This window comes from Lepus europaeus, chromosome 16, assembly GCF_033115175.1.
Source record: "Lepus europaeus isolate LE1 chromosome 16, mLepTim1.pri, whole genome shotgun sequence".
In the NCBI taxonomy this organism is placed as follows: Eukaryota; Metazoa; Chordata; class Mammalia; order Lagomorpha; family Leporidae; genus Lepus; species Lepus europaeus.
In genome coordinates this window covers 66,043,179-66,071,123 of record NC_084842.1, presented here as the reverse complement: position 1 = coordinate 66,071,123, position 27,945 = coordinate 66,043,179, and the positions used below count along the sequence as shown (strand labels likewise).

Below are 27,945 nucleotides of genomic sequence, written 5' to 3'. Positions count from 1 at the left end.
TTTATAACTCTTTTGCTGCCTAGATTTTATTTGTCAGCCAATCACTTGCCACCTCTTTCTTCTTTTTGACCCTGTGGAAAACATATACAAACAACACTTGGCACTTTTTCTTCTTCACTCAATAAAAAAATGCACTAACTTGTGCCAGGCACTGAATAGTCAATTTCCATGATGATGATTATGATAATGATGGTAGCATACACTTCTGTTGCCATCTGTGGGCCCAAAGCTATCTTCACCATTTTACATGGATAAATGTATACCATTCATAATGACAGCTTAGCTGTTTATCTTAATGAAAGTTGGAGTGCTGAGCATAATCAGCACATGGCCACTAGTCACAGGTTCCTGTTAAGACAAAGATGTTTTGAAGCTGGAATGTCTTTACAAATGGCCTTCATTTTCATGACCAGGTGCTACACATTTTCAACCAATTCAAGTGAAATTGAATAAAATCTTCAAGTAAGACATATTTTGAGGTGATAATTGCAGAATATATAAACTAACCAGCTAACATTTTATTTTTTGAATAACAGAATAGCATTAGAAAGGAAGGAAAAGTGAAATAAATATATGCCTATGACTTGCTTTCTTTTTAAATGACCAAATTAGAAGGGTTATCATCTGTACATGATTTCTTAAAAATTCAAGGCCATTTAAGAATAATTTATTTCTTAAAGATTAATATCATATACTTTGCATCACATAGAGCATCACATAGCAGTGTGATAATTTTTGGATGATTGGCCATTTGATATTTTGTTTTTTCATGTTATTTTTAAAAATTTATTTATATATTTGAAAGTCAGAGTTATAGAGACAGGGAGAGACTGAGAAAGAAAGAGAGATCTTTCATCTGCTAATTCACTCCCCAAATGGCCACAATGGCCTGAACTGGGCCTCTGAAGCCAAGAGCCAGGAGCTTCTTCTAGGTCTCCCACATGGGTTCAGGGGCCCAAGCACTTGGGCCATTCCTTGCTGCTTTCCCAGTTTCATTAGCAAGGAGCTAGATTGGAAATGGAGCATCCAGGACTCAAACTGGTGCTCATATGGGATGTCAGCACTGCAGATAGCGGCTCAATCTGCTATACCACAGTGCCATCCCTTGATATGTTATTCTTATGGATCTTTTGTGCCCCTGCATCTGTTTTAAGTACAGTCAAGAAAATGTGATAATCAATTGAAAATTTCTAGTAATTGTTAGCTATATGTGTATATAAATAAATACTCCCAAATTCCAAATGAGAACAACATTGGAAAGAAATAAGAAAAAAAAATAACTGTCAGGTATGAAAAGACATATTTCTCATAAAAATTCATTTATTTTGAGTTACTCCAAATTTGTTTAACATATCCTAACTTAACATAACATAGTAGCTTGGTGATTCATCTGTATGGACTACCATTTTGGAGCAGAAAAAAAGAATCTGTGGATCTCTGTAGTTATCTACAAGATAGCACATTTAATTATACCTTTGCCCAGCAGGGAAAAGTTCATCGTACTTCTCCTTCTTGGCTTATAGCTCTGGGGTTAAATACTCAATAGAATCATTATCAAATCTGCATCATTATTTAGCCAGAAGTTTTATATCTCAAAGAAGAAAAGCAATCAGATGCTGATTAGAGAATTTAACTGTGACTACCTGGACACACCACAGGCAAGATATTTTATTTTACTCTATTCCCACATCCATGAATAATGTAGTATTAGTTGCACTTCCCACATCATTCCCATTCTGAATTTTGAACCTGACTACAATTTGAAAAGTATTTTATCTTTTCCTTTTTTAGCATTTTATTGCAGAGTAGAATCCCCATGTGCTCCTGGAAGCTGTGTAGATATATCATGTGCAAATAATTAGTCCTCATTTTGACCAAACAACCTTTTTAACAGCTAAATGACACTTCTTAAAGAATAAATAAATGCTCTAAACATTGATAGTTCTGTTCAGAGAAATGAGTTCCCCTCCATAGTCACTTTACCAGGCAAATCATCTCAAGATATTTGCTTCCCTCTTAAATTTTCTTGCTTTTCCACTTAAGCTCTGCATTATTCAGCTTAGTTAACATGTAGAGCAGGAAGCTGTTTCTAAACTTTTGCCCCTCTTTTTTGAAGGTAATTTGACATATATTAACTGGGATTCTGTACTTTTTACTCTTTCTGATCTGCTTAAAAATTATTTAAATGTTTTTAAAAAATTTTAAAGCTGATATTCTTGTAAAGTCCATCATACTAATATGGAAGAGATTACATAGTGATGAGGATATACATCCTTTTTCATTCTCTCAATTTTCCCTTCTTTTTATTTCCCTAGATTAAGCAAAGTGAATTGGAAATTAACTAGTAAAAAAAATGATTTGAATATGTACAATATAGTAATTATGTAACAACAGTTTTTTGGGGAGAAATTATACCTAGTTAAGTAGATACAGAGTACTAATTATTATTTATAGCTTTTATTGTTATATGCCTGCAAGTGACAAAAGGTTAAGTTTCATTTAACTTTGAACAGCTAGTAATTATAAAATATAATGCCAACTGTCAGAAAAACCATTAACTTATATACACATAATTTTTGAAATTGAATTACAGTATTATAATTCTTCTATGCTTCTTGCTATATGCATTTAAAATTTATTAAATAAAATACTAACCATTAAAAGTGTCCTTTTTCATCTCCTTTTCTAAGGGTTTATTTAAAACAAATGACTTGGAGTTTATTGTACAAATATATAACTATAATCTCTTTTGTGGTACCAGTGCTATTTAGCTGTAACTTACTGGTAAACATGCTAAAAATTAAAGATTTTGACACTTTTTTTTTTTTTTGACAGGCAGAGTGGATAGTGAGAGAGAGAGAGACAGAGAGAAAGGTCTTCCTTTTTGCCATTGGTTCACCCTCCAATGGCCGCTGCGGCCGGCTCATCTCGCTGATCCAAATCCAGGAGCCAGGTGCTTCTCCTGGTCTCCCATGGGGTGCAGGGCCCAAGGACTTGGGCCATCCTCTACTGCCTTCCCGGGCCATAGCAGAGAGCTGGCCTGGAAGAGGGGCAACCGGGATAGAATCCGGCGCCCAGACCGGGACTATAACCTGGTGTGCTGGCGCCGCAAGGCGGAGGATTAGCCTGTAAGGCCACGGCGCCGGCCAGATTTTGACACTTTTAATCAACGCCAAGAAAAGCAGACATTGAGCAAAAAAAAAGTATGATTTTTGATGGTTTAGAATCAGTATTCTATCATTCAAATATATGTAGGGAAAGAATACACAGGATAGTAGAGCAATAATAGTGATAACAGCAGAAAAATGTGAGGGTATTCCAAAAGTTCATGGAAAAAAATGGAATTAAAAGATAAGTATGGGGCCAGTGTTGTGGCACACTGAGTTAAGCCACCGCCTGCAATGCTGGCATCCCATATGGGCGACAGTTTCCATCTGGGCTGCTCCACTTCAAATCCAGCTCCCTGCTAATGTACCTGGAAAAGCAGCTGAAAATGGCCCAAATCCTCAGGTCACTGTACCCACAGGAGAGACCACGAAAAATCTCCTGGCTCCCAGCTTTGGCCTGGTACAGCTCCAGCCATTGAGGGCATTTGGGGAGTGAACCAGTGAATAGAAGATTCTCTCTCTGTCTCTGTCTCTGTCTCTCTCTGTCTCTCTCTCTCTCTTTCTCTCTCTTTCTCTGTCTCTCTGTCTCTCTCTTTCTCTCTCTCTCTGTCTCTCTCTCTCTCTCTGTCTCTGTCTCTCTGTACCTCTGCCTGATCTGCCCATTGTTTTTCATATTCATGAACTTTTTGTAAGCACCCTGTATGCATAGATTCAAATATGTTTTACTCCAAAATAAACATTTTATTTCCATTATCACTGAACTTTTAAAAGTCTGCTCAAATATAAGCTTTCTATGTAGATATCGTTATGCTAAAGCACTTACTTGCATTTTCTTAATTAATCCTCAGAACAATCCACTGTGATACAGCCAGCTGGCAAATAACATAACAGAAACTTACATCAGACTTCTGTTGCTCAGATCCCAGTGTGTTTACCACTCTTGATTCATCGATTCCTTTAAATAACCACAAGGTGAATGTAAAGATGTGTACAGTACATGGTTACTTGATTTTTGTGTTCCAAGATACAAGTATGAAAAGAATATAAATGTACTGAAAGGCAGCACTACCTTTTACTTTACTATTATTTAATATACATAGCTTTCCCCATTCCCACTAGTTATACCTCAGTTTCATTGGTTGGAACCATATATCCTCAAATAAACTAAAAATCTACATATTATTCAATTATTTGTTTAACTTAGGGAGTCAGATTGGAAGTATAGTCTGAATTTCATTTGTGTTGATTTTCTTTTAAGAAATATGTAGTCTGCCTTTCCTTCCCAATTGTGATTAATATGGCTAATGTAATCTTTTTGATATCCAAATCCTATTCCATTTTGTTGTTCTTAGAATGTTTATTTCCACTTCTCGTATCCAATTCATAAGGAGTGTTTTAGCATCTCCTGTTCTCGCTTCAACCGAGCCCTGTGTGGTTTCCAAAGATGCCTTTTCTTTCTGTGGAATGACAGTGATCCAAAACCTCATAATTGAGCACTCTTCCTACCATGTGGAATTTAAAATAAACCTATCACCATGAAGACAAAACTTTTCTGTAGCTGTATTTGGCTTTAGTAATGGTAGAAGTTTGAGGCTTTTTAAGAACACAGTAATTTAGTCTATTTTGACTTGGCCACAAAAAATCAAGGACCAACTGAGGTACAGCTGTAAGAGAAAACACCAAGGAAAAACAGTCTGAGTACCTAGTCACATCTCAGTGTTGTTCTGGCTCTAGGACCTCTCCCCTGTTGCCCTGAACATGCTTTTTAAGTTTTTACCTTTTTAATCTGTCCAAACTAAAATCATTTCCCTTATGTCAAGCTAAGACTTCAGCAGTTCCCACCATATCTGACATCTTCCCAACTGTCTTCAATGTATACACGCAGTTTTGCTGCTTCAATTCAGCTTAAACAAAGATGATTTTTTTAAACTTATAACATGAGTTCATAATACATGGATATGCTACTGTTTGAGAAGATGTACATTATAGTCATCAAGAGCACAGTAGACATAGACTCTTGGGGAACTCAGTTAACTTCTTTGTGCCTTAGTTTCCTCATATGGAGTTATATATAAAGACCTAAGACTAGTACCTGAGATATTCTTGAATTCAACAGTTCTTGAAAGTACAGAAGAACATACTTTTATAGAATTATATATAAATATCTTACACTAGTACCTGAAATATTCTTGAATGCATCTTGAATTCAAAATCTATTGAATGAAGGAACATGATTTTAGAGATTTTGGAAACTTCATGCCTGTTTTATGCAGCAAATCTCTTATTTTCTCTCCACATTTAAATTTTACTGAGTTTCCTATGTCCTGCCACAACAAATCCCAATGCCACTAGTTTTTTACTTATTTGCAAAATAGAGAAGGCTGACAAAGTATAAAGCAGAAATTGCCAGCTTTTTCCACCTGATGATTTGCTGAGGTATTCAGTACAATATGATGGTTATTGCAGTTCACATACATTTTAAGTGTGTCATTTATAGGAAAACTCCCAGAATATATGTTTGGAGGTGATTCCCATTGTTACAATACTTGCAGTTTTATCTATTTTTTTGCTTGTGATAAAATTTATTCATTTGAATTATAAAAAACACTGACCAATACACAAAGACTTGTAAAAATCCTTTTCAACCAGTCTTCTTTGCCTAAGAGCTGCAGAATAGCCAATGAAGCTAATTCACTGCACGCAAGGGAAAATCTGTTTACACCATGAAACCTGTTTTCCTATGTGATGCCTGATGCTGGCACAGTCAAAACTGAAAACATTGGCAAAAACAAAAACACACACACAAAGACTTAAATAAAGAGCATGTATGGCAGATGGTGGAGATGAATAGTTGATCGTCACTGTCTGCTAGTCCGACTGTACTGACTTCGAATTGTTGCAGTACCATAATTTCTCCATGATTATCTGTGAAATTATGTTGACTATTAAGCTCTGATTCATGCTTTTCTTAAATCATCTGTGGGAGAGATGACAGTCTAATTGCACTCCTGAATTTTTTACACTATGAGTTTGTTAAGCAAGACACATTTTACTAAAGAAAAAGCCCAAATGTATGTAATTTGACATTGTGGCAGATTAATACTTAGGCATTAGACCAGCACTACAATTAGACAGCTTAACTGTGTCCTACATCTTACTATCTATATGACTTTAAGAAGTCACATTAAGTCCTCCAAGAAAAGGTCTGTTGCCATTTCTCTGATTGAAATAAATCAAAGTCTATCAGAGGATTTAAGTGGAGCACGAGAATGCTCATCACAATTGCACCTAATTCTAGAAAATTGAAATCTAGGGAATTAATTGTAAATTCAGAACATCTCAAGGTGAGAAACTGTATTTACAGTAGACTTCCTGAAGTGGTTATTGAGAATGTGAGTAACTCTTATTCCTTGAGTTATCAGAATTCTTTTTTAATTATGATGAAACTTCAGGCTCTGAAGTAAAATTTTAAATGACAACAAAAATGCAATTTAAAATTCATATGACTTTGTATGCACATTAAAATTACATTAAACTGTACCAAATATCATATAACAATATATAGTTTACTCAGAAATTGCCTCGGATACACAGATTTTCACATGATGTTTTAAACTACAGAAGTGTTCAAGTCTTTTCAGTGTAACACACGGTAAGAAATTCTTTGTAGATAGGGTCAACTACATACATTTAAGAGGTAGACATACACAAAAAGGTGTAAAATCTTCACAAAACAATGGGAACTTCACATAAAACTCCTTAGATGAATGCAACCATTAACTCACAGGTCATGATGCTCAGTTTGAAAATCACTGCTCTAAATTGCGCATGATCTCCTTCATTTAAAATGTGTCCATCTAGGAGAAGTTTGAGTCTTGGCTCTGCTCCCAGTTCAGCTTTCTGCTAATGTGCATCTTGGGATGTGGCAGGTAATGGCCTAAGAAGCCAAGTCGCTGCCACCCACAGGGTAGAAGAGAGTGAGTTTCTAGCTCCTGGCTTTAGACTGGTCCAGCCTCAGCTGTAGTGGGATTTGGGGGAGTGAAATTGCATATGGGAAATTCCCTTTCCATAGTGTGCACTAGAAAGAAACTGAAGTCAGGATCTGAGGCTGGGCATTGAACTCAGGAGCCTTGATGTGGGATGCTGGTGTCTTAATTCGCATCTTAACTGTAGGCCAAATGCCTAACCTTCCCCAGTGAACTTTTGCTTAGAATGCCCCTACCACTTCCACTGATAACTCCTACCGCCTAGACTACATATGGCAATTGTATTTTGTACTGTAAAATACATCCCTGTCTTACTTCTTCCAATCACTTATTTCATTCTGTTAGAAAGCAAGTCTCAGCTATAGTGATTATAGGACTAAGGATGTGGGGAACATAATGTGGTGGAGAAGTTCATTCAGATAAGCACATACCAAATGAAAAACCAAATGCCTCTTCACTTTTGCAGCTTGGATGATGACATTGCACTTATGATTGACATATGTCTTGATAATAGTTTACCTTTAGCCATCAGCAAAGTAGACACAATTGTCAGCAATGCCATACAGTCTGTTTCCCTACAATGTCATCCATTCACCCATTCAACAAGCACTTACTGTATATGTGACTAGCATGGTTCTAGAATCTAGGGTAGACGGTTAAAAATTTTAGCCCTATCTTGCCCAAAAGGAGTCATACTTTACAGAAAAAAGCCCATGAATAGATGGCAGACCCCAGTGCATTATACTAAGTGCTATGGTACAGAAAGATCTAGGATGGAAACTGGAGAGGCCAAGAGAAACCAATTTTAGACAAGCTGATCAGACAAAATCTCAGAGGAGACACACTGGAGGTGGATTTTGAAAGATTCATGAGAGATAAGTGAATAAAAAGGCAAAGAATAGGAGAAAAATCATTTTAATATGAAGATGTTGAGGGGGCCGGTGCCGTGGCTACTTGGTTAATCCTCTGCCTGCGGTGCTGGCATCCCACATGGGAGCCAGATTCTAGTCCCGGTTGCTCCTCTTCCAGTCCAGCTCTTTGCTGTGGCCCGGGAGGGGAGTGGAGGATAGCCCAAGTGCTTGGGCCCCTGCACCCACATGGGAGACCAGGAGGAAGCACCTGTCTCCTGGCTTCAGATTGGTGTAGCTCCGGCCGTAGCGGCCATTTGTGGGGTGAGCCAACAGAAGGAAGATCTCTCTGTCTCTCTCACTGTCTATAACTCTACCAGTCAAAAAAAAAAAAATGAAGATGTTGAACAACATGAGGCATTCTAGAAATGACAACTATATTCCATTTGTCAAAATGTCAAATAGCAGCATGGACAAATAGGATAGAGATGAGGATTAAGAAGTAGGCAGGATCCATCCAGATCCAGCAGGGCATTCTGCACTGATATAAGGGAGTTTATGGAAGAGGATTTTAAGCCAGGAAAAAACTTGTCAATCTACTGACTGAACTTAAAATAATCCTAAAGTCGCTTTTCATAACAAGTACTTTCTTGCTAATCCCTGTGAGAGAAACAAGTAAAAAACAAGTGACAAGCAAGCAATAAACATCAGGACAGAAATACTGTAAATCTTACAAAGCACTCTGATACCTGGATATGTTTCTTTAATCTTATGTCAAATTCTCTTGTTGGGAAGACATGGTCCCCACACTTAGAATGGTGTAAAGCTATTCCTCTGGTAATAACACCAGGAGCAGCTATCACTGAGGGGTGGAGGAAAGGTGTTATCGTCCAGAAAATTGAGTTGTTTACATTTTACTGGACAAAAGTAAATAGGACTGTTTTTGTTGATCATATACAAATAACACGGACAATTAGGTACTAGAGTGAAGTGGAAATTTCAAAAGTGCAAAATAAAAGTTCTTGAGTAGATACTTTAAACATAGATGTCCAGGACATGAAAATCAAGGTTTTTCCTTTCAATTTCCTTTAATGTATGAAATACAAGTAGAAAGGATAAAATGTATCAAGTCCATACCGTTCCAGCTCTGAGCAGAGAAAGCATATGGATATGTACTGCTTTCCTATTTCAGCTGTAAAATGTCACAAACTTAGGAACATAAACAATAAAAATTTATTCTCTTTATATCCTATATGTCAAAAGGCTGACATGAATCTCATATGACTAAAATAAATTCTCAGCTTGGCAGCATTCTTTCCTGGAGATGCAGGAGGGGATTATTTCCTTGCTCTTTCTAGTACATAAAGCCTGCCCACATTCCTTGGTCTACAGCCCCTTCATCTGCAAAGCTAACTGTGTCAAGTTGAATTTTTTTCACATAACTTCACTCTGATACCGCCTTTTCTTCTGCCTCCTACTTTCAAAGCTCTGGTGACTACAAATTGGCAAATTTTGGCAATGCAGCATAATATCCCTGTTTTAAGTTCAATGAATTAGCAGTCTTAATGCCATCTGGAACCCTAATTCCCCATTGCCATGTTACCTAACATGTTCTCAGTTTCCAGATATTAGGATGCGTATTTGGAAAGGGCCTGTTTGATCTCTACCACAGAGAGGCTATGAGAACAAAGGCACAGACCAAGTGGCTTCTGTAACGTACCAGCCAGCACTGGAATTACTTCTGAATACAGTTGGGAAGGTGTCATGCAAACTCGAGGAGATCCAGAGCTTGTTTCTCCATCCATCATAGGCTCCCAGTGAGATTCAGCAGTGAGATTTTGCCACTTTCCAAAGCAACAGGAAGTAAATAAAGGAAAACATTTCAATGAGCAGCAAAAATCAATGAAGCAAACTGATCCAGTGATGCTACATTGATTCCTTCCCTTTTAGCTGCTCATTGAGTTTTGTTTGCTGGTCACCATTGATCATTTCTTTCCTTTTCCCTTTATTTAACTGCTTTGCATTCCTGAGTTCTTCAACACTCTTTTGGTTTTAATCATGATTGCCAGTGTAGTTTCCACTGATAACTCATTGACCAGAGTAAAGAGTCAGCATTCCACGTCTCAAGCAGCACTTCAGAGCTCAATGTCTGCTTGCAGCTGTCCTCAAAGGTCACAATCAACAAAATTATAAATTCTTGGGGTGTTTAACTTTAGACACTTAAATAATTTAACCTCAAATGTTAATGCAGTTGAACCTAAATTATTTTTCTACTTCTAAATATATGTTTCATTATTTGTTCAAATCTGTCAGTGAATGACAATTTATTTACAACATACTTTTGTAATTTTTGCTTTTTGAGGATTGCTGTTGAGCTATTAAATATTTCTTAACCTTTGATTCTTATGCAAAGGAAAAAAATGTCGAAGTGTAAAAATGCACCTTCCTTCTCCCGTAAACAAGAATGCTGGAAACACACTCAGCGTCTAATTCAGGGATCTTGAACCCTACTGAAGACTTTTTATAAGTTGTAGAAAAAGGGAGAGAAAGAGAGAGAGAGATCGATTGATCCCATCCACTGGTTCACTGCTAGGTGCCCACAATGACTGAGGCTGAACTTAAGTTAACCCAAGAATCAGGAGTACAAATACATAGATGCCAGGAACCCAAATACTTGCACCATCACTGCTGCCTTCCAGGGAAGCTGGAGACAGAAGCCTGAACCAGGTATCAAATCCAAGTACTGCATTGTGGAATGTGGATGTTTTCAGCAGAGGCTTGACCAATAGGCTAAATACCTTCGCCCCCAACTGAAATTTTATGCTGAATTTGTGGGTACATATCTGCATACAATTTTGTGGATACATATAATGGTGGGGAGGAAATACTTCTAGTTTTCAAAATTATTAAAGCCTCTGAATCCTGAAGCAAATAATTTCTAATATTAGAAATCCCAAAAGACTAGAAGGAAAATCATGAAATCTATCATTACTTACAGTGGAAAAATAAATACGAATGGTCGAGAATGGTGTCTGTTCTTAGTGATGTAATCATTAATAACATGTGATGCAAACGTCATCAGCCCCTTTCTGAGTTTTGTAAATGCCCTTGATTGTTATCAGAGCCTCCTCTCATTTCCAGCACTTCCTTTCCTTCCACTCTGCTCCATCAGAGGAGAGGCTCTGCTGCCTCTAATTTTGCATGGGTGAAGAGGGGAATCAAAGAGAAACCACATCTCAGATGTGCATAAATTGATCACTCTCAAGCAGTCACCATCCATTTTTCTGCTGCAGTGCAGTTTTCATGTGCCAACCAGCAGATTCATGTTTGAGTTGATTCAGCAAGACTGTTTGAGATGTGGCATGCACAGTTTCCACTGTATGTGATAATGCTGCATTCAGAATGACAGTGGTCTAAGCCTTAGGGCAGTAAATGCTTCTTGAGATACATTCAAGTGCTTTTTAACTGAGTTTTGCCTAAGGTGTAGGGGAAAGTTGCTGATGCTTTCAAACATGTTTAAACATTTTAATATTGTCTTGACATGTCAGCCCAAACTAAAGCACTCCTAGGTATAAGACAATGAAATTGTGTAGTTAAAGGACCAGGACTTTCAGTTTTAAATGGTAGCTCTCTCCTTGAACTTCTCAATTAAATGTGCTTACAACACTGAAACTACTCTTTTGAAGGGTTGTACTTGCAAGTAATATTGGTCATTTTGTTATCCATGATAAGCATACAGAAAAGAAGTAGAATGTATTATTCCCAGATCTCAAAATGTCATTTAGAATAATTTGTTTATTGCAAATAATATATCATTGATCATTATTTTTGTGATCTCACTGCATCAATAAACAATGTGATTCAGTTGTTTCAAACAACAAGATTTAGCACTTCTCACATTTCTGCAGATTAGCTACATGGTTCTTCTGCTATTTTTACCGGTCTCACTCATAGGGGAGCACACACCAGGACAGCTGGATGGGTGTGGGCATTGCTGAGAATGCTGGTCTACTTCTCAAGTGATGTTTCATCTTCAAACAAGCTAGATCAGCCTTTCTCTCAGGATGGCCATCTCAGTTCCCAGGGCAAAAGCAAAAGCTGTTGGCCTCTAGAGAGCTCTGCTGCAAATAGCACAGTTATCACTTCCGCCACATTCTAGTTGTCAATGCTATCCCAGCTTCAAGGGCTAGAAAACAGAATCTACCTCTTGACAGTAGGAGCACTAATATCTCATTCCAAAGTCCTATGTAAAGGGAGATTAGTGGAGTTTCTGGCGTTCTTTTGCATTTTAAAACAGTGTGGCCACATCGTGAAACTTGCCAGACTCATGCTGAATGACTTTTTTGTCTTATTATTTTTGATGAATGAATGGTGCACTGGATTTTAGGTATTTGCTCTGCTTTTGTTATCTTACCAGGATTTACAACTTTGCAGTCTTGCATTAATCTCTTTTTAATACTAGATGCATCATTAAAACAGTGTTCCTGTTTATGTTGCCCATGCAGACAAAGCAAGATACCATGCCAGCGACCCAATGTTTTAGGGGAAAATTTCAGGTGGAATGATTAACCATTAGAATGATCTGTCTAGGTTATAGAAATAAGTCTAAATAATAGTTCCTCTGTCTTTGAAGTTTGAACAACAATGACACATACTGAATAAATGTTCTTGGGCAAACTCTTAAAGAGGTATGGGGGAGGGGGCTGGTATACAGAATTTTGTGGCCAGTGTATTTTCCTAATAAATGGTAACTCTGGTGTACTGTAGAATCTATTAACATAAATCCAATAGCATTACTAGAAAAATAAAATATAAAAGAAGATATATATTGATAGATTATAGCCACTGGATATATACAGTGACTATAATCCCCAAGTTACTGAAAACCTTGAGTGCATCAGGGACCTTATTAAGGCCTGTATATGCACTGACTCATCTTACAAAGAATGAGGAGTAGGTATTTTTTATAAATCTCACATTGGTATTGGTCAGTTTTTCATGTTCATGTCGAAATACCTGAGGCAGGCTGCTTTATAAGGAAAAGTGGTTTATTAACTCACAGCTCTGGAGGCAGGAAGAATAAGTAGCATGATGCAGATGGTGGTGAGGGTGCCTTTCGGCTGTGTTCCTTCATGGCCATGGTGGAAGACACAGAGGATACATGAGGCTGTACTCTTAGGAATCTAATCTAACCCACTTGCTTCCCAAAGGCCCACAGCTACATACTATCATCAGATTAAGTTTCCATTCTCATCATACTATTGACTAGTGACTTTGGAGCTTATCGTTTCATGAATGGAGGGGACATTGTATTTAGATTGTACCAAGGAACATGCAACTCTGAGAAGCCTTCGTAAATTCCCCAAACAGGCAAAAGGCAGGGATCTTTCAGTCATTTATATAAAAAATCCAAATCCAACTCAGTGTGCATTTTTAGGTTTCTGTCCCCTCACCCCTAAGTTTTATTTGCTATGGTAATAATTTTCTGGGTAAATAATTTTAACTAATTAATATTTATTTAATAATTTCTTCTCAGTTCTATTTTATAAGGAAAACAACAATAACAATAATAAACCACTTAATCATTTGAGTTAACAGAAGATATTTTCTTTCTTTTTTTTTTTAACTTTTATTTAATGAATATAAATTTCCAAAGTACAGCTTATGGATTACAATGGCTCCCCCTCCCATAACTTCCCTCACACCTGCAACCCTCCCCTTTCCCACTCCCTCTGCCCTTCCATTCACATATGATTCATTTTCAATTATCTTTATATACAGAAGATCAGTTTAGTATATATAAAGTAAAGATTTCAACAGTTTGCCCCCACATAGCAACACAAAGTGAAAAATACTGTTTGAGTACTAGTTATAGCATTAAATAACAGTGTACAGCACATTAAAGACAGAGATCCTACATGATATTTTTTAAAAATTGATTAATTTTCTATGCAATTTCCAATTTAACACCAAGTTTTTTTTTTCATTTTCAATTATCTTTATATATAGAAGATCGATTCAGTATATACTAAGTAAAGATTTCATCAGTTTGCACCCACACAGAAACACAAAGTGTAAAAATACTGTTTTAGTAATAGTTATAGCATTACTTCACATTGGACAACACATTAAGGACAGATCCCACATGAGACATAATTACACAGTGACTCCTGATGTTGATTTAACAATTTGACATTCTTGTTTATGGCGTCAGTAATCTCCCTAGGCTCTAGTCATGAGTTGCCAAGGCTATGGAAGCCTTTAGGGTTTGCCGACTTTGATCTTATTCCAATAGGGTCATAGTCAAAGTGGAAGTTCTCTCCTCCCTTCAGAGAAAGGTACCTCCTTCTTTGATGGCCCCATTCTTTCCACCAGGATCTCACTCACAGAGATCTTTCATTTAGGTCTTCTTTTCTTTTCTTTTTTTTTTCTTTTCCAGAGTGTCTTGGCTTTCCATGCGTAAAATACTCTCATGGGCTCTTCAGCCAGATCCGAATGCCTTAAGGGCTGATTCTGAGGCCAGAGTGCTATTTAGGACATCTGCCATTCTATGAGTCTGCTGTGTATCCCGCTTCCCATGTTGGATCATTTTTCCCCTTTTTGATTCTATCAGTTAGTATTAGCAGACACTAGTCTTGTTTGTGTGATCCCTTTGACTCTTAGACCTATCAGTGTGATCAATTGTGAACTGAAATTGATCACTTGGACTAGTGAGATGGCATTGGTACATGCCACCTTGATGGGATTGTATTGGAATCCGCTGGCACGGTTCTAACTCCACCATTTGGGGCAAGTCCAATTGAGCATGTCCCAAATTGTACATCTCCTCCCTCTCTTTTTCCCACTCTCATATTTTTTTTTTTGACAGGCAGAGTGGACAGTGAGAGAGAGACAGAGAGAAAGGTCTTCCTTTTGCCGTTGGCTCACCCTCCAATGGCCGCCGCGGTAGGCGCGCTGCAGCCGGCGCACCGCGCTGATCCGATGGCAGGAGCCAGGTGCTTATCCTGGTCTCCCATGGGGTGCAGGGCCGAAGGACTTGGGCCATCCTCCACTGCACTCCCTGGCCACAGCAGAGAGCTGGCCTGGAAGAGGGGCAACCAGGACAGGATCGGTGCCCCGACCGGGACTAGAACCCGGTGTGCCGGCGCCACAAGGCAGAGGATTAGCCTAGTGAGCCGCGGCGCCGGCCCCCACTCTCATATTTAACAGTGATCACTTTTCAGTTAAAATTTAAACACCTAAGAATAATTGTGTGCTAATTACAGAGTTCAACCACTAGTACTAGAACAACAACAACAAAAAATACTAAAAAGGATAAAGTATTACATTGTACATCTAGAGTCAGGACAAGAGCTGATCAGGTCATTGTTTCTCATAGTGTCCATTTCACTTCAACAGGTTTCCCCTTTGGTGCTCAGTTAGTTGTCGCCAATCAGGGAAAACAAATGATATTTGTCTCTTTGGGACTGGCTTAATTCACTCAGCATGATGTTTTCCAGATTCCTCCATCTTGTTGTAAATGACCGGGTTTCGTTGTTTCTTACTGCTGTATAGTATTCTATAGAGTACACGTCCCATAGTTTCTTTATCCAGTCTACTGTTGATGGGCATTTGGGTTGGTTCCAGGTCTTAGCTTTTGTGAATTGAGCTGCAATAAACATTAATGTGCAGATGGCTTTTTTGTTTGCCAAATTAATTTCCTTTGGGTAAATTCCAAGGAGTGGTATGACTGGGTTGAATGGTAGGGTTATATTCAGGTTTCTGAGGAATCTCCAGACTGACTTCCATAGTGTCATAACCAGTTTGCATTCCCACCAACAGTGGGTTAGTGTCCCTTTTTCCCCACATCCTCTCCAGCATCTGTTGTTGGTAGATTTCTGAATGTGAGCCATTCTCACCGGGGTGAGGTGAAACCTCATTGTGGTTTTGATTTGCATTTCTCTGATTGCTAGTGATCTTGAACATTTTTCATGTGTCTGTTGCCATTTGGATTTCCTCTTTTGAAAAATGTCTAATGAGGTCCTTGGCCCAGCTCTTAAGTGGGTTGTTTGTTTTGTTGTTGTGGATTTTCTTGATTTCTTTGTAGATTCTGGTTATCAACCCTTTATCTGTAGCATAGTTTGCAAATATTTTTTCCCATTCTGTTGGTTGCCTCTTCACTTTCCTGACTGTATCTTTTGAAGTACAGAAACTTCTCAGTTTGATGCAATCCCAATAGTTAATTTTGGTTTTGACTGCCTGTGCTAACAGAAGATATTTTCATTCAGACTAGTAATGGCAATTAAAAATAGTAAAGGCAATGTAAAAATAATTGTTGAAAAATAGTTTCCGGTTATTCATTTTTCTTATATTGATGTCTATGTAAATATTTTAATTTTTAAAATTTTTTTTGAGTGATAGATAGGGACAGGCAGGCAGAGATTGTCCATCTGTTGTTTTAGTCCCTAAATGCCCACAGTGTTTATGGTTGAGGCACCCTGAAGCCAGGATCCAGGAACTTAATCCTGATCTCCCACTGGGTTGCATGGACGGAAGTACTCAAGCCATTACCTGCTACCTAGGTGTACATTAGAAGGAAGACAGAAGAGAGTGGAGTAATGAGTTGTATTTAGGCATCCTGACTGAAATCTTAACCACTAGGCCAAATGTCTACCTTTCATTGTTTTTGTTCATTCTTTTGTAAAACCAAATTCTACCAGAATTTAAATGTTCATCTAGGAAAAAAAAAGTCTGAGTACATCAGGAAACTGAGAAGTATAAAAAGGAAAACAAATTCTTTTAAAAAATAAAAGGAAAATGCTTCTGCTTTTATTTTCCTTGCAAAAAAGAAAAAAATCACAATTTTTCATGTGCAGAATTTTGCCAAATGTTAAGAATATACTAGTGCTTGATTTTGAAGGACAAATTGGAGGAATGGTGTGAATATCTGAGAATTCTATCTATTCACTAACAATCCCTTTATCCCCTATGATCAGGAGGTTAAGTATGTAAATTGTCAATTAAACAAATAAGCAGATGACACATACAGCATTATATGAGCTTTAACAGCAATAAGGAAAAACTCATTTGTAATGTTTAAAAACTAAATGCCAGGGCTGGGGCTGTGGCATAGCAGGTAGGGCCACCATCTGCAGTGCCGGTATCCCATATGGGCACTGGTTAGAGCCCTAGCTGCTTCACTCCTTATCCAGCTCTCTGCTATGTTCTGGGAAATCAGTAAAAGAAGGCCCAAGTCCTTGGGCCTTTGCACCCATTTGGGAGACCTGGAAGAGGCTCCTGACTCCTGGCTTTGGATCGGTGCAGCTCCGGCCAATTGGAGAGTGAACCAGTGGATGGAAAATCTCTCTCTACTTCTCCTCTCTCTCTATTTAACTGTGAATTTCAAATAAATAAATAAATCTTTGAAACAAAATAAACTAAATGCCACATTTTGCTACCTTCCTTTGGTAATTGGTGAGATCCATTTATCTCCAGCCTCAAGCTATGGCCTTGGAATGGGGTAAATGTGAAGGATTCCAGCAGAATGCACACCCAGCAAGCCTTCAATCTGTGCAGGTGTAGGGCTGTCTCTGTCTTAATGAGCCCTGTAATATTGATGCCTCTAATGGTTTCTGAATTCTGTAAGAAGACCTCTGAAAACTTGAATGCCTCTGAAAATCTGGATTTTTTTTTTTATTTCTGATGATTCCTTGTATTATCTGTCACTGTTGAGGTCATTGAGACATCTAGCAACATCTGCCCACCATCCAACCTTCTACCCTGTGTAGTAAAAACAAAAAGACTTTCTTTTAGAGAGTGATCCTGATTTCTTAAATTGATGATTTTCACTACTTTTGGAAATGCATTGTTTTAAGGTGGTTATACCACTCTCTGTTAAGAGTAAAAGCATAGTATCTACTTTCTGTATTGTTCAGGTTTTTTTGTGTTTTTTTTCCCCCTCTGTCTCTGGGAACTATAGCTTTTTCTTATGGCTATGCATAGCAGTAATTGCCCTGTGAATAACTTAGCTGTTTAAGAGGCAATTTATGTAATAGAAACATCTAAAGTGAGAAGCAAAACACTTAGTCTTTGACCTCCACCCTCCTACAGATTGGGCCCACTCACTGCTTCCATTCTCCTTGCTACTCAGTTGTGGCAATGAGTAAAAGGAACGAGCTTTGGTGACATATTTTCCATGTTATAAATTGTTCTGAGATTGTTTGCTCTTAGGATGCTTAAAATTGTGTACTTTTGAGAGGAAATTAAGTTTATGTCTAAGAAAAGACTGATTTTCTAAAATGGCACAATGATTTTATTAAATAGCATAACTAGATAATAATGGGAACTCTGGGGTGGATGTTCAGTTGAGCAGTTAAGATGCCCTTCTCCCACATCAGAATGCTTGGCTTTGATTCCAAGCTCCGGCTACTCGTTTCAGCTTCCTGGCCAAGGAATTGGTTGCTTCTACCCACATCAGAGGTCTGGATGGCATTTTCAGCTCTTGCTTTGGCCCTTGCTGGGGCCTTTGCAGATATTTCAGAATAAACCAGCAGATGGGAGCTCTCTCTCTCTCTCTGTATGTCTCTCTCTGGAAAAAAAAAGAAAGAAAGAAAACAGAACATAACAGAAAATCCTGCAAATAATGTTAAGGAAAAGCATCCAGTGAATACCATGTCTGCTGTCAGTCTTCTCAAAGTTTGATATGATTGAGTGGGGCAGAAAACACAAAATGAAAAGCCTCTAAAGAACAGGTTGTATTGTAGAAAATGTTTATAGAGAATACAAGTACAATTCCATATAGAACATTTAATGATTGTATTGTTTACACAATACCAACAAGACTTGTGATTAGCTATTTTCTACCTTCATTGAGGTCAAAATAAAGCAATACTAAACCAAAGCACAAAATAATGTTCACAGATGTTAGAAAACATCATTCAGTGAAAGGCTAGGAGAGTACTAGTTGTGGAAGATCTGCCTCTGTAATTCTACCCAAAAAAAGGCAAAAGCAGACATTTGCTGCAGCAATTAAGATGCTGCTTGCATACCTTACACCACATACTGGAGTGCCTCCTTGAAATCTCAGTTCCACTCCTGATTCCAGCTACTTGCCTTTGCACACCTTGAGAGGCATCGGGCAATGGCTTACGTAGCTGGATACATGCCACTTACATGGAACACTGGATGGAGTTCTTGGCTCCTAGCTTTGACCCAACCCAGTACTGGACATTCAGAGCATTTGGAGAGTGAGCTGATATATGTTAGATACCTGTCTGTCTCTGTTTCTATGTCTCTGTGTCTCTGCCTTTCAAATAAATAAAACAATAAATAAATAAAATTCATAATCCTACAAACACGAACATTTTAAAGGTATGTGTTTCTTGGAAGGAAGAAAAAACTGTATTTGAGATTCTAAAAGACCCTTTTGTGTTTTGAAAATTTTGTAATATATGCCTGCTTAGTTAAAGTAATAAAATATATGAACACAGAAAAATAAAATTCCACTCATGGATTACCTTAGTAAATTGCATCATAATACAAATTGCATTTGTTAATCATCAGCATTTCTTTTGAAGATTCATTTTAGTCATCAAGATTGGAAGGTTTGATTGCTTATGATGAATCTCTTATAGCCTTTCTTGATTATTTTCTAAACTTGATGACAAACACTACATCTGTCTCAGCCAATTAGGCTTGTCAACTTCCACTGTGGTCCCCAATCAAGTGTTTGACTTTGGAAATGACAGGAGATCCTTATTAAAAGTCATGCTTCCTGGATAGAGATGTGGCAGCAGCATGTGGATGACAAGCTGCCTTTCGCTAAAAGCAGTAAGAGGACAGCAGTTTTATCACAAAACACTCCAGACTAGGAAGATTGAAGGAAAGGTTTGAAGAGTGTCTCATTTATAGTTGATTAGAAATTAGGTTAGTCTAAATGAATATCATTTCTGATGAGCTAGCAATAGGTGGTTCAAATATACACAAGTTCAACAAAAATTAGGAGATGCTAGAACAATAATAAAACTTTACAGACACTTTCTAAATACATCTCAAAGAGAAAACAAGTGCAATGAATTTCATACTAAACACACAACTGAATCTCTGAAAAGCAGCCACCATTGTAAGTTATTGTGTGAGTGAACTGACACATTGTGTAAGACACAAATAAACTTAGAGAAATGATCGAAGACAATTCTGGCTCATTTCTGCAAGGAATGACACTCACATTTGTAAAGAGTTTTCCTATTTCTGTAGCTGAATTTCTGATTATTTTCATGTGTCCTTGATATGTACTATGATAAGAAAAAAAAACAGAAGTTTGAATTTATTAAAGTCATGAAAAAGAAATGTTTAGAGTAAAAAGATCCAGTCTTACAGTTTGCATTTTTAAAGGGTTTGTTGTTTTTGTTGTTCAGAGCAATTAGGTTAGCTTCAAAGAAAGCAAAGCACCCAAGATAGGAAGCATTCCTGAGGAATTTGCAGTTTACTCATTTAACCATTCATAAAATTTGTCAATAGTTTGATTTTTTTCAGTTCTCTTAAAATGCATATTTGAAAGATACACAGGGAATTTATTATGATAAAAGGAATTGGAAAGTGTTTTTTTTTTTCCCTTTTTATGATAAAATTAAGAGGATCTGCCCATTTGGAAGTCAAAACATGTACACCTGCAATAAATAATTATCTTTATATTTTACCTTCAGGAAAGAGTAAAGTAATTCCAGATTTCCTGTGAAGAACACTGGCATTTCCTTGTGAACTCTCATCACAAGGCATAAAAATCTCAGGCCACTGTGGTTCAAGAATCGATGGGCTGACAAATGTCAATATTTCAGTTATCCATCACTGAAGGGAAAAATGACATGCATTATTGGAAATCCTTGATTTAGGAGATTTTGTGGAGTAAAACTCCTGAAACATCCTATCTGAATTTTAAACTATAGGAGAAGGTGTGTGGAAGCAAAAGCAGAGGGTATAAATATATTTAGAATAATTTAAATATCCCTCCCTTTCTATTTCAAACTAAATCTACCCAGAATTATGCATATGTAAATCTCACTGATTCCAGTCTGTGGCTATATTTACAGAGGTCAAAATTTGTCTTTATTTCCAGGTCTTTTAATAAAATGATTCCATATGATATATTTAAAATATAGTTATAATATGTTCTTTTGTTTGGCAGTAAAATAAATCACAAAATATATGAAACCCTACAGGTTATTCTCTTACAATCCATTGAGATAGAGCAAGCTTTTATGTCTCTTATTTATTCTTTGTCATGTAAAAAAATAAAATATAAAAAGAATTTTCAATATTAATAAAATAATAATCATTTTCCAAAGACAGATCCATATAATAATTTACTTATGCATACAAGTAAGTCTTAACTGCCATCTCTAATCTTGATCCCTAAGAACTCCCTAGATATGATTTAGCTTTTTACAAATGAAGATTATCCCACTCCGTTGGGCAACAACATTAATTAGGAATATCTGTTAATTTATCAGAGTTTAGGAACTTGACTACATTCATCCAGTACATTACATTTCAGATAATATTTCCATTCAGCAAATGCATTAGCAAGTATATTTCTATGTCAACACTCAAGATATTATCCTATAGCACATATTAGGGGGTGGGGGGCAGTGGAGAGCAAGATGTGGGCTAGGGTGGGCAGATGGTGATATTGCTGGTATGCTCACACCTATAACCTACATGTACTTTGCATTTTTACTTTTTGCCACGTAATGTGCTGTCAATTTAGGTTCTACTTCTGAATCACCCTGATGTCTTCAAATGTATTTTAAATATAAGGTTTTGCATATTTACATGCCATGAATAATGGATAAGCAAGAAGAAATCCAATTGACAAATGCATATCATTTCTGGGATAATTTATAGATACAGAAAATTATCTATTTGGGTTTAATAATTTTTGTGGATGTGGAAAAAGTTTATACTCATCCAAATACACATATGTACTTAGCACTTCTACTTGAGAATATCTGCATGGCCCTGTACATGCACACACACACACATACACACATATATATATTTATCATTTCGTCCATTCCTCTCTATTATAATATTTGATGTTTTCGCAAAGCCTTATCTTTAACATATATGAAATGAAAGCTGTTCTATGCAGTGATGAGCTGCAGGATGTTGGGGATGGTAAGGGATCTATGCATATTTTTCCCCTTACAGTAGTTTCATATAATCAGGAAAGCCTATTGAAGAATGTCTAACACTCATGACATTTTCTCTTTGGATTCCAGATTCAAGGCCTCTTCCAGATGTAGCCCTGACTGGGAAGTGCACTCGTGAGTGTGATGAGTATGGCCACTCAGACTCCTGCTGGATGCCTGTTCGCACTTCTCCTGAGAGGAAGAAGAGTCAGCCCAAACTGTCTACTTTCATGCCTGTTGATGAACGAGGAAGCCAGGAAAAGCTGGCCAATGGCGAGGCCGCTATCATGGGTGACCGCAACAGGAACCTCCTGAACAAAAAGTTGACCTCATCCTATGAGACCTTCAGTGCAGCTAGTTTCAGCAAAAATGAGGAAGCCAACCCTGAGGATATTCCCCTGACAAAAACAGGGGAATATAAGCCATCTCCTGTCAATACTCTCACTAGAAGAGAAGTTTACCTGTAGGCTATCAAGGAGCAACAGCAAAGTTCTTTTCATGTATGAGAAGGAGAATATGGGGCAAAAACCTTACAAAACAAAACCATGTAATCACAAAGAGGGGGCTACCAAAGAGACAAAGCTTTGCCTGCCACTTCTGCCTCCAGATCAGGCCTTTAGTGATACTGTTAGCCTGATGATAATGTACAATGTAGAAACCATCCTTGTTATTGCATGTCTAACCCCTTCACTGACTCCCAATTCCCACTCTCTTCCCCACACCCTTCAAAAAAAAAAAAAAAAAAAAAGATGGTTGCAAGTTTGTTCATGGTAACAAGCCTGATTAGCAGAACACAACACACTCTCATTATCCCTAAGCTGAAGCATGACTGTAGTCACTTTGATTTTGTTCGAGTGTCATCCAGCGGGTTTAGAAAGCAGGGCAGGTAAATATATTTTATACATGCCATCATGAGAATATGGTTTATCTCCATCAATGGCAATCCTTTGAAAAATGACAGAGTCCCTATAAAAGTATGGCCTTGTCAAAGGGGACTTTATTAAGAAACATTTTGGAAAGATCACAGCTTTAATATTCTAACAAAGACTGAGAGCTAAACAGTACTCAGAGGGGGATGGCAGTCCCAAACTGGCGTATGTTATTATTTTCAGGTCAAGAGCATCAACTTCAATTACATACAGTCACCGAATATTAATACACACAATCTTGAGTACATATATCAATTACACTAATTATGACTTGTAATAATTATATATTTTTTTTCAGAACAGGACCATTATTATCAACTAACTTGAACCATTGTGTCATTAAGAGGCCAAAGATCACACGGCAGATCAGGGAAATCATGAAGTTGATTTGGTCTTGATGTGGAAATCTATTAAAGAAAGGCTACTGAACCATGCACACACAGAAACTCTGAAATACTGGTTTGTTTTATATTGTCTCTATATTCAGAGAACATGCTTCTTTTAATATGCATTTTGTTTGAGAAGTTGGAAAATGAAATACTTAATAAGACATATTTTTGGTATTGAAATAGACTTTGGTTGATGTTCAAGTTTAGTTTCAGAGAATATGATCAGGGAAGGCTCCACTTTATAAAGTAGTATTTATGGGTAGTCAGGTAGGGACAGAAAAAGATACATCGGCACACACTCTTATTAGTTGAGTCCACTATTACCATTTTAGAACCCAGACAATGATTCCTAATCTTATTATCCACATTTCAAATTATAATTGCATTTTTCACTTGATCAATGCACACTTCCATACAACACAAGTGCATTAATTTTGAATCATGTATAATATAGAACTATTTTGATACAACATTGAAACTATGCCACATTTTAATTGACTTTGTCATGATTGTGATTTGAACATTATTTAATATGTGTCATATACAAATCCAGACTGAACATGAAAGAAATGAGTTCTGGGCAGTGACATTTCTCACAGTACATGCATCTTAGAGACGGAAAACTGGAGTTTTTTCAGTGCAATAAATGGAAACAGAATATGCAGATTTTGAGCCACTTGCTCTGTGGAGGATGATTTAAAACAATTGAAAATTGAGCTGGGACATTCAGATGAAAGTGACAATCCATGGACAGAAATGGGGATAACAGGTCAAGAGAGCAGACGTTCTCATCCCTGTGTGTTTATGAACTGGTGAAGGCATAGCCTTGATGGCTCTCTAGCATACTGTAGAAACAATTTAGCTTTGGGTAGTTTCACGCTTTACAGAACTTCTTAGACTACAAGGTGAACCAGCCTGGACTTTGGGTTGATAATTCACTATAGGTCATCAAAATACTTATCTTTGAAAACCACTTCTCTCTTTGGTGGGGTACTCTTTTTGGGTCATTTCCTTATGCTCTTTCTTAAACCGAGTTTTCATTTTGGTGTTAGTTTATGTACAATAGGTAGAATGAAAACAGATACGTAATTGAAACAAGAACATTGAACTAAAATATCAATAATTGAACATGTTTCTGTTTGATTTTTATTTACACTATGGAAAGATGCAATTCTAGTACTTTGTTAGGAAACTGCATTGAAGCAGCTCTGCCTTGTATAATCTGTAAGTACCTATTAAGACAAAATACTTCTAAAGATACTTATGAAATGTATACATATTTTTCTTGCACGTTACAAACAAAATAATTGCATAACACAGATATTCAACACACTTTTTTAATGCTTTTTTTCCTTTCTTTCATGAGACACTTGAAAGCACTAGATAGCTCATTTCACTCTATCTTAAAACCCTTCTCTTGTCTATAAAGCTAATACGGGTCACACTGGACCTTCGGATTAATTGGATCCACATTCCACCGTGACATTTGCACCCCATTCAAGACAGCCATGCCATTGTCATTTAACTCGTGAACCTCTCTTTAGAACTAAAATGGGTGTGACAGAATAAAATTCAGTGTACTGTAAGTATTCGCAGTAATTCTAGTAGAATTAGCTATCATAACATGTTTATTATATAATGAGCTGGCATGACACAGAAATATATTTTGTGTTTGTATGACTTTTATTTTGAATAGGTTAAATCTGGTGCCACTCCATATATAGAGTGCTTTTGAAAAAAAATCAATAAAAACACAAAAAAATAAATAAATGAGTGAATGCAAAATAAGCAACTGTGCCTTTTATACCTGTTGTTATGGTAAAAAAACGGTTGTTGGGTTTGGACAATGAGGGGAAATGGGCTATTCCCAACTTTTTTGATCCTGTATATTTATCCATGTTTATTTTCTGAAAATAATAAATAATATATTAAAAATTTGCCTTCAGATAAACTCAGATAATGGACCAGTCTTAAATATTGTTCATTCATAAAACAAAATTAAGATGTTAATATGGACTGCTTAGAGCTGACTAAAAGGTGAAAGCTTTTATTGCAAGAGTAACACTGAGAGATATTATCAGGGGTAAAATCAGTCCATTTTGCAAGGTAAAATATTGGTTTTGAATTTTTATTCTTTATTTCTTTTTGTTGCTTTTCTTTCAGTTGCTGTGTCATTATTTTTACATTATATAAACCATACTTGTTTTCTGTACACAAAATCTCAAGTAAACTTTGCATGCATTATACATTAGGACACATTTGTAATTTAATGAATAACTATATAAATTTATGTGTATTAAAACATCTACAGCTTCAGTCTAAGAATCTGCTGTTCATTCTGGATTTCCAGATCTCATTTCTGCATGGTTTCTGACTGGCCTGCTGCCTGAGTTTCAGAAAACAAGGGAGGCATTATTTTTATGGGAGCGAGAACTAAGATGGTACTGAGGATGTCTGCCTGAAAGGCTACCCTGGGAAGCTGTCTTATAGGAAAAGAAAATGAAACACCCAGACACACACACACACACACACACCAAAACTGCCAAGAATCAAACAGCCATCCTATCTGACTTACCATCAGATTCATGAGGAATCCGAAACCTAAATCATTTTAGGCATACTGTATGAGAGATAAATGAAGCATCCTTAAGCAAAAAGCAAAATGATGATCACGACTATATAGTAAAGGTTGTTTGTTGTGACACAGGCAGAGGTGTTAAGAATATCTGGAGGAAGGCATCATTTTTTTCCAGCTACCGGGGTTTACTTTCAGACAACTTTTCCTACATTCTAAAGCACTTGCATTCAGTGTGGTACGATCTGTTTGTAATGTTAATCATTGACTATTGTTCTGCTACTTGGATGTTGATAGTGAAGCAGAGAACAATTTATCATCGTTTATTATGAGTCACTATGCACGCAACTATGCTAAACATGGCGAAATGTATTAAACATTCGTCCAACTATTTATGAAATACTTTACATAATTTAATTTGCTTTTGTACAGTTTTATGTAAATAAATTGCTTGTCATTTTTGTCTCTGCAAATTAAAATATAACATGGTCAAATGGTTTCACACTTGTAAGCGTACTTCTCTGTTGATAGATAATTCAGTTTTGATTGGACCAGAAGTGAGTGGATGCATGTATCCGTTTGATTTCAGATGGTTTAATGTCTGCTAAATTAACATAGAGCAAGGAAGATAATGTGGGAATAATTGTTGATTTGGGGGCACCATGCATAACTGTCAAATTACTTTGCCTTAAAGTTTAATGGAACTTGGATTCTTCAGTTTCTTCAAAATAATTCCTGAGACAGTTACTTAGCTAGTTTTCAGATCTCCAAGTGTACAAGTAGAAGGATTTATAATTACTATGAAGATTGATTTTTCTCATTTAGACTAAAATAAATCATAGGTCTAAAGGTATCTATAGAAAATGCGCACTTTTGATCTAAATTAATGACAAATAGAAAAAAAAACTTACAGATTTAAAAACTTATGTGAAATGTAAAGAAAATAGCATGAAGCAAAAATTAGTACTTTGCTTTCATTAGCTCATTTTTATTTAGGTGAGCGTTCTCTATTTTTTTATTATTTTTTTAAGATTTTATTTCTTTTTATTTGAGAGGTAGAGTTACAGACACAGAGAGGAAGAGACAGAAAGGTCTTCCATCCACTGGGTCACTCTCCAGATGGCTGCAACAGCCAGAGCTGAGCCAATCCGAAGCCATGAGCCTCTTCCGGGTCTCCCATGTGGGTAGAGAGGCCCAAGCAATTGGGCCATCTTCCACTGCTTTCCCCAGCCATAGGAAAGAGCCAGATCAGAAGTGGGGCAGCCAGCACTGGAACTGGTGCCCATATGGGATACCAGCACCACAGGTAGCAGCTTAATCACTGCCACAGCGCAGGTCTCTATCTACTTTTTATTTTCTTTGTTTTTTTTTTTTTAATGTTTTAAATTTTTAATTAGTCTTTAATGATTCAGTGTGCTTTGTAGATACAGTTCCAAGAATGAGATAATCCCTCCCACTCTTCCCCTCCTTCCCTTGTCCTCTCTCCTTCCCAACCTCCTTCTTCTTCCTTTCTTTTTTTTCTTTTTAGTTTTTGAGATAACATCTTAAACTCACATAAAACAGTGAAAAGGCTTAAGACTTTGCCAAATAAGAAGTTTAACCAGTAAAAGGCAAAAAGGCCCTAGTTGGAATATAGACAACAGCTATAAACAATCATGAAATGGAAAAATGATCATCTCACCCATTGCCATAAATTTTAAAGCAATCACAGAGCATTAAAACTATAGTAGTGGTGGGCGCCATGGCTCACTTGGCTAATCCTCCGCCTGTGGCACCGGCACCCTGGGTTCTAGTCCCAATTGAGGCGCTGGATTCTGTCCCAGTTGCTCCTCTTCCTGTCCAGCTCTCTGCTGTGGCCCGGAAAGGCAGTGGAGGATGGCCCAAGTCCTTGGGCCCTGCACCTGCATGGGAGACCAGGAGGAAACACCTAGCTCCTGGCTTCA

The 27,945-nt window shown here is 37.1% G+C and overlaps 1 protein-coding gene across 3 annotated transcripts in view; it reads left to right on the top strand.

Annotated features, from left to right (window-relative positions):
• Positions 1-26,485, top strand: part of PCDH7 (protocadherin 7) — a 439,021-nt gene extending 412,536 nt beyond the window's left edge. For 2 of the 3 annotated variants that reach the window (XM_062212963.1, XM_062212962.1), the window contains exon 3: positions 22,200-26,485. In XM_062212963.1, the coding sequence (XP_062068947.1) occupies positions 22,200-22,576 (377 nt within the window). In that variant the 3' untranslated portion in view covers positions 22,577-26,485. The remainder of the gene's footprint in view (positions 1-22,199) is intronic. The other variant, XM_062212965.1, reaches the window with a different exon arrangement.
• The last annotated feature ends 1,460 nt before the right edge of the window (positions 26,486-27,945 follow it).